At 47.1% G+C, this 6,991-nt stretch overlaps 1 protein-coding gene across 1 annotated transcript in view; it reads right to left on the bottom strand.

Moving 5' to 3' along the window:
* Positions 1-207: 207 nt before the first annotated feature.
* LOC137536673 (tubulin-specific chaperone D-like) overlaps positions 208-6,991 on the bottom strand; it is a 31,625-nt gene continuing 24,841 nt past the window's right edge. Inside the window, exon 3 of the mRNA XM_068258910.1 lies at positions 208-365. Coding sequence (XP_068115011.1) covers positions 208-365 — 158 coding nt within the window. The remainder of the gene's footprint in view (positions 366-6,991) is intronic.

Below are 6,991 nucleotides of genomic sequence, written 5' to 3'. Positions count from 1 at the left end.
CCTTTGACAGCAGTCATAACTTGGCAGACACTCGTCATGAGCTGCACCAGGGGTGACAGATCTGAGAATCAGATAGTATAGTAATGATGAGTGAATGAAGTAGTGCAGTGAAGGCAACACAGAGGAAATGAACAGGTGGCAGGAGTGTGAAGTGATACTGAGCGCTCAATACAAGCATCTGTGAATGTCGCTCCTACGTACCCCTTATCAAAGAACGTAGTGTGCCCGGCATGGGAGAACTTTGTTCTGCTGCTTAGTATGGGCCTTGTGCTGCTGCTGCTGTTCATGCTTCCCGGGACGTAAGACTTGCACAATGCCTGGTCCTTGGCAAAGTTCCTGCATGCAGCAAGCTTGGATTCTAAGACCTGCAGAGGAGACAACAGAGCCAGTTGGAGGGAGTGACTGATCTCACACAACCTTACAGATGCCAAGCCTGATACAGCTGCATCATTTTACAAGACCTCATAGATCAGTCCATCCACAGCTGACAGAATGGCACCAAGCGTGAACATAGCGTGTGAACAGTACCTAATGGGAAAATTCCTAAATGAACTGTGCCTTAGAGAGCTTTGATAAAAAAAACTCACTTAGATCACTATTTTTAACTAGAAATACTGCCATGTTTTGCCACGAGCCCATCCTGAAAATTAGCCTTCCGACCTACCAGCAGGAAGTTTATCTGTACCCTGGAAGCAGGAAGTTACTCCACCCATGCCTCACAGTGACATAGCTCCCCGCCCACCTTCCCTGTCTCACTGTCAGGGCAGGTATGGGCGGAGCAACATTCTGTTTCTGGGGAACAGCTCAACTGACGCTCCCTGCAGTAAAGTCAGAGGTTTATTTTCTCAATGGTCTCCTGGCAAAATTGGCATTCCAGGATTACTTAGGACAGCTTAACCTGCTGGGCGGTCTGGACGAGCTCAGCTCGTCCAGTACCGCCGGAGCCTGCCGCTCAGGCCCTGCTGGGCCGATTTGGCTGAAATAAAAAGCAGCACACGCAGCCGGCACTTTGCCAGCCGCGTGTGCTGCCTGATCGCCGCCGCTCTGCGGCGATCCGCCGCGAGCAGCGGCGAAAGAGGGTCCCCCCCAGCCGCCTGAGCCCAGCGTAGCCGGAACAAAAAGTTCCGGCCAGCGCTAAGGGCTGGATCGGAGGCGGCTGACGTCAGGACGTCGGCTGACGTCGATGACGTCACTCCGCTCGTCGCTATGGCGACGATGTAAGCAAAACAAGGAAGGCCGCTCATTGCGGCCTTCCTTGTTTATTCTGGGCGCCGGAGGCGATCGGAAGAACGCCTCCGGAGCGCCCTCTAGTGGGCTTTCATGCAGCCAACTTTCAGTTGGCTGCATGAAATAGTTTTTTTTTTATTAAAAAAAAACCCTCCCGCAGCCTGCCTGGCGATCTTAATAGAACGCCAGGCAGGTTAAAGGACTTACGAGGTGAAAATCATAAAAAAAAAAAAAAAAAGTTAAATACCTATTGTTTTTATCATCATCCTTAGGGAGCACGCGAGACAGCCGGAAACGAAAACAGAGCTGGAGGAGGACTTCGAGCTGCACAGCCGCACTTGTGGCTATGAGAACTGTGCAGCCGCGGCAGGACCTGGCAGTCATCTTAATTGGGGCAGCTGAGGACGACCCGAGGGATCGGGTCGGGACCCAGCCGTAGCCTAGAAATTACAATACAGACACAGCGGAATGAGAGGGGGGGGGGGGGGGGCGGGCGCGAATCATCACTTAATTCAGCGCAGGAGACTTGGGCGCAGCTGGCGCCACCATAGGCCGTAATAGGTATTACGGGTATAGCAGAGCACAACAGGTACTAACTTCAGAAGAATGAGCTGAAGTTAGTTACTTTTAAAACAATAATTTGGCTTCCAGCAATTGCTGGAAGCCGAATTATTTCATTCCCCACCATCCATGGCGGCCTGGAGGGGGAATAGTATTTATCGAGCGGGGAACTTGTGCAACAGCAGGATCAGCCATATACCGGCTGTATCCTGCGCCCAAGTCTCCTTCGCTGATACCTCTCATACGAGCGCGGATTGCGTCCCCTAAGGATGATAAAAAACAATAGGTGTTTAACTTTATGATTATTGCCTTGTAAGTCCTGAAATGAGCGGTATATGGAAGCTGCCATATTTATTTTCTTTTAAACAATACCAGTTGCCTGGCTGATCTATGTCGCTGCAGTAGTGTCCAGAAACAAACATGCAGCAAATCTTGTCAGATCTGACAATGTCAGAAACACCTGATCTGCCACATGCTTGTTCAGGGGCTATGGCTAAAAGTATTAGGAGGCAGGACAACCAGGCAACTGGTATTGTTTAAAAGGAAATAAATATGGCAGCATCCATATCCTTCTCATTACAGTTGTCCTTTAATGCACATCAAGTTCCAGATAGGTGTAATACACCTGGAGTTGCCCACTCCCTAGATTGTTTCTCCTGACTAGTGCTGGACAAACTTCCGGAAATCGGTTTGCAAACGGTCCATGAACAATTCCGCATCCCAGTTGTCCTTTAAAGAGAACCTGAACTGAAAATAAAAAGTCAAAATAACCATACACAGGTCATACTTACCTCCTGGATAGTCTACTCCTCAATCGCTTTCCCCTCTCCCGCATCCCATTTGTCCACGATGATCAATGGAATTCTCCATCCTCCATTTTAAAAATGGCCATTACCCCATAACCAGGGGTTATGCGGCATAACAGCTTCCTGGTCAGCACACTGTTAAACTGTAATATCACTCACTTGAGCCATAGAGAAACATGGACATTACCTTGCACATTCAGTTGTAACTGACAGCTGCTGATATATAACTGACAGCAACTGGTATATTTTAGTTCTGACAAAATCTTGTCAGAACTGTAAGGGATCACTGTAAGAAGAAAATGGAGAGCTTCTGAGAGGAACTGAAGGTGAGGTAAGTATGTAATATTCATTTTCAGCTACGTCATGTGTTTATTTTAAATAATTTTACTCGCTTCAGGTTCCCTTTAAGGGCTTTAGGTTATATTTCACTTGGAAGGGGATGGGGAAGTTGACCCATATGTGAGCGAGGTTTAGTTTACAGTATAAATGCAAATGCTTGTCCATTATGCTGCTGTAAAGGACACCCCCGATCACAACAGTGAATAAGGTCTGGAGAAAGGATCAGAAGTGCATCGCCATTGTAAAGCATTACGTGCATTTCACATTGTGCAAAATCATATGCGATTTTAACGCCGATGGGCAGCCGCAAGGTGGCTCCCCCAGGACTGCCTAACGCTGATTGGTGTCAAGTCCTGGGGGAGGAGATTAGCAGGGATTACACGCATATTCCTGCTTCAATTATGGAGCTCCGCTCTGTAGAAAGCCTGCTAGCCCGTGATCGCGGCTAGCAGGCTGTTAGAAGGAAAAAAAACTTTTTTCTTTCTTTCTACAGCACTGCGATCCATCAGTGGCTAAGCCATATGACCGCACATGTAAACACTCCGAGTAGGTAACTTAACAGCCATATAAAAAGGACTACTACTGCTGCTGGCTGTAATTATAGATGTACACGAATTAAATGGTTTGTAAAAAAAAGTTACATAAAGCTAGAGCTATTTGCAGAGAATATGCACAGCTGTTCTGACCGCTCCAATGATTGTTTATGACATTTTATTACAGCAGAAGCTGCTGTATTTACCAGGTTGAAAAAAAATTACATCCATCAATTTGAACCCTTTGAGTCTCCCTGCCTATTAGAGTGCACTATACCCTGCCTCAGCCTCACCTTACAGATCAGACTGTGACCCCTTCTCACCTCTGAGGGCATTCATTTGTGGGGGACGCCACCTCCTGGCCACACAGTCCACATAGCCAAAAAAAACGCCAACCACTTTAAATCTGATCAGTACACACCCATCCACAAATACCTTCCCATATCGCCACGCTGTATTCCAAGAGCCTCTGTGCTGCTACAGCACTGGTGCGGGTCCTCTCCCCACCAACACCAGGCAAATCCTCCCCTCTCTAACCTTACCCTCAACGCGCGAGGATACATTGCCATGTGAAAAGCAGGCCACTGTGGTGATACCTAATATTAGTACAGTGTAGGGATGGTCAAGGAGATGCAAATCATTTCCAGTTGATGCAGGAGTATGCACATTTTGCATGCATATGTATGCAGCTAGAAAATGAACCAACTGGATTTTACCTCAGCAGGATTTGATTGGTTCATGTTCAAGCTGCAAAAATTTACACAATGCTGCATCACCTCGAAATTTGCATCTCATTGACCATCCCTAGCACAGTGTTCCTTATTAACCGTTTAGCAGCCCCATGTGAGTTATTTTGTGTGCTAAAACTTGGGGCAGGGCTGCTGCAACCGGCTATATACGGGCTGCCTCCCCCCAGCAAAGCGGCAGAGGGAGCACAATATTAACCTAAACTGCAAGCAGGTTTGGCTCTCGTCTCCCACCACCGAGTGGTGCTGTAATGCGGACATCATCCTTTACATCCAGATCACGATATGATGTGATCGGTACCCGATGGAGGCTTTCAGTGTTACAGCGCCACTCGGTGGTGGAAGAAGAGAGCTGATCCTGCCTCCAGGTCAGGTAAATATCATGCGCTGCTCTGCATTACACTGTGGGAGTTTTAAACCAATGTGGAACTGCAAGGCACGTAATAAAAAAAATAAAAAATAAAAAAAAAGCAGGGTAAGGGTTAAAGGAGGTCCTCTTCAGTATTTGTATATTAGTCTAGTTCTCCCAATTCAGGAAGGCCCTGCCCAAAATGAGTATAGAGTTTTAAATAAAGGTGGTCCTACCTAGAACTACCATAGAATTGATAATAGAGACCCTGATCAGTAGGAGTATATAGTGTAGCTATTAAAGTACATCTGTAACAGAGAAAAAAACAAAAACAAGCAAAAAACAGCCCATATGGGGTACTTACCTCGAGAAGGGAAAGCCTCAGGATCCTAATGAGACTTTCCCCATCCTCTGTAGCCGTGGAGATCCAGCGCTGGCTCCCCCAAAAATTAGCCTAACAAGCAGCACTACGCAGGCACAGCAGCACACGGCAATATTTACCATCAGGGCTCCAGCGCAGGCGCAGTAGAGGCTCTCTGTTTAGGCTCTGGCAGAAAAAGCCAAACCCAATCGGGTCTACTCTACTGTGCAGGCAAAAGCAACTCACACCTGTGCAGTAAAGCAGACCTGATGGGGTTTGGCTATTTCTGCTGGAACCCGATCAGAAAGCTTCCACTGCTGTGCACTGGAAGCCAAAAAGGTAAAAATATTGCTGCGCATGGAGTTCGGGGGCATTCTGTGCTGGATCCAGGAGGCAGAAAAGGACTGAGGGGTAAGCATCATAAGAATCCAGAGGGTTTCCCTTCCCGAGGTAAGTACTCCATTTTTTTTTCAACCAATAGTACCATGCAACGAATTAAACAAGACATGAACAGGGCTCAGCAACTAATAGCTCCAAACAACATACTAACCAAGACATGAACAGGGCTCAGCAACCAATAGTACAATGCAACATACTAACCAAGACATGGACAGGGCTCAGCAACTAATATTACCACGCAATGTACTGGCCAAGACATGGACAGGACTCAACAACCAACAGTACCCACACAACATATTAACCAAGACATGAACAGGACTCAACAACCAAAAGTATAATGCAACATACTAACCAAGACATGAACTGGGTCAGCAACTAAGAGCACCAAGCAATATACTAACCAAGACAGGGACAGGGCTCAGCAACCAGTAGTTCCACACAATGCACTAACCTAGACATGACTCAGCAACCAATAGTACCACACACCGTACTAACCAAGATTATGGACAGGACTCAGCAACCAATAGCACAAAAGCAACGTACTAACCAAGACATTGACAGGACTCAGAAACCAATAGTACCACACAAGGTAGTAACCAAGACATAGGAAGGACTCAACAACCAATAGTACCACACAATGTACTAACCAAGACATGGACAGGGCTCCACAACCAGTAGTACCACACAACATTTTAGACCAGTTTAATAGTGAGCGGCATTTGGTCTGAGCACTGACAAGCTGACCACCCAACCCTTCAACCTCTGCAGCAATGCTGCCAGCACTCATATGTTTTTTTGCAAAAGACAAACTCTGGATTTGACATTGAGGACATGCACGCAACTACTTACGTCAACCATGTCGGGGCCTGTTCAAAGTGGAACTTTTCTTCTTAAACTGCTGTATGGTGTTGGCCAGAGAAAGCGCAAAAGCTGCCCACGCCCACCGTACTCAAAATGCAGGAAGTAACTGACGTCACTTCTGCATTTGCAGTACACTAAACGTGGGTAGCGTGTACCTCTCTGGCTTGGCTGTTGCCCAGGATTCTGAGGTCTATTACTATGAGTGAAAGAGTGGGGCTCAGGCAGCAGCGGTGGGGACTGAAGCACAGCGATCAGTGGTGGTGGTGGGCACAGCACGCGTGTCCTCAGAGACCACTTTTCATGCTGCCTCAGGCACCTGTGCCATGGGTTCGCCATCACTGCTATAGGCACTAGTGTATAGTCTTATCAGGATAAACTGTTCCCACAACGTTGGGAGCAGGAAAGTGTCCGAGTAGCTGGGATAAAAGGCCATGTCTGGCGAACTGCAAGGCAAACTTGCAGGCACACCAAATTTGCTGTGCACTTTCTGGGTGCCCCGAGGGCTCTGCACAGCAATTTTGGGCCCACTGGCACCAACAGAATGGAAGTTGTTTAAAGAGGAGCTGTTAGGTATAAGGTCTCAGAGAAAATAAACACATATCAGTAGCTAAAGATTGGCTGTACTTACATTACATATGCATTTCACTGTCCACGTTTGGATTTCACAGAATTTGTATATAGTATATGCAGAGATAGATGCTCCTGACAGCTCATGGCAGGCTCCATGTTTTTCTGTCAAATGTGTCGTCATGTCCTGCCTGCTTCCTGATCACAGATAAGCTTGTACTTGAACAACACAGTGTGCAGTG

Source organism: Hyperolius riggenbachi, chromosome 10, assembly GCF_040937935.1.
Source record: "Hyperolius riggenbachi isolate aHypRig1 chromosome 10, aHypRig1.pri, whole genome shotgun sequence".
Classification (NCBI taxonomy): Eukaryota; Metazoa; Chordata; class Amphibia; order Anura; family Hyperoliidae; genus Hyperolius; species Hyperolius riggenbachi.
Note: the sequence above shows the minus strand (reverse complement) of the source record. Positions and strands in the feature narration are given on the sequence as shown.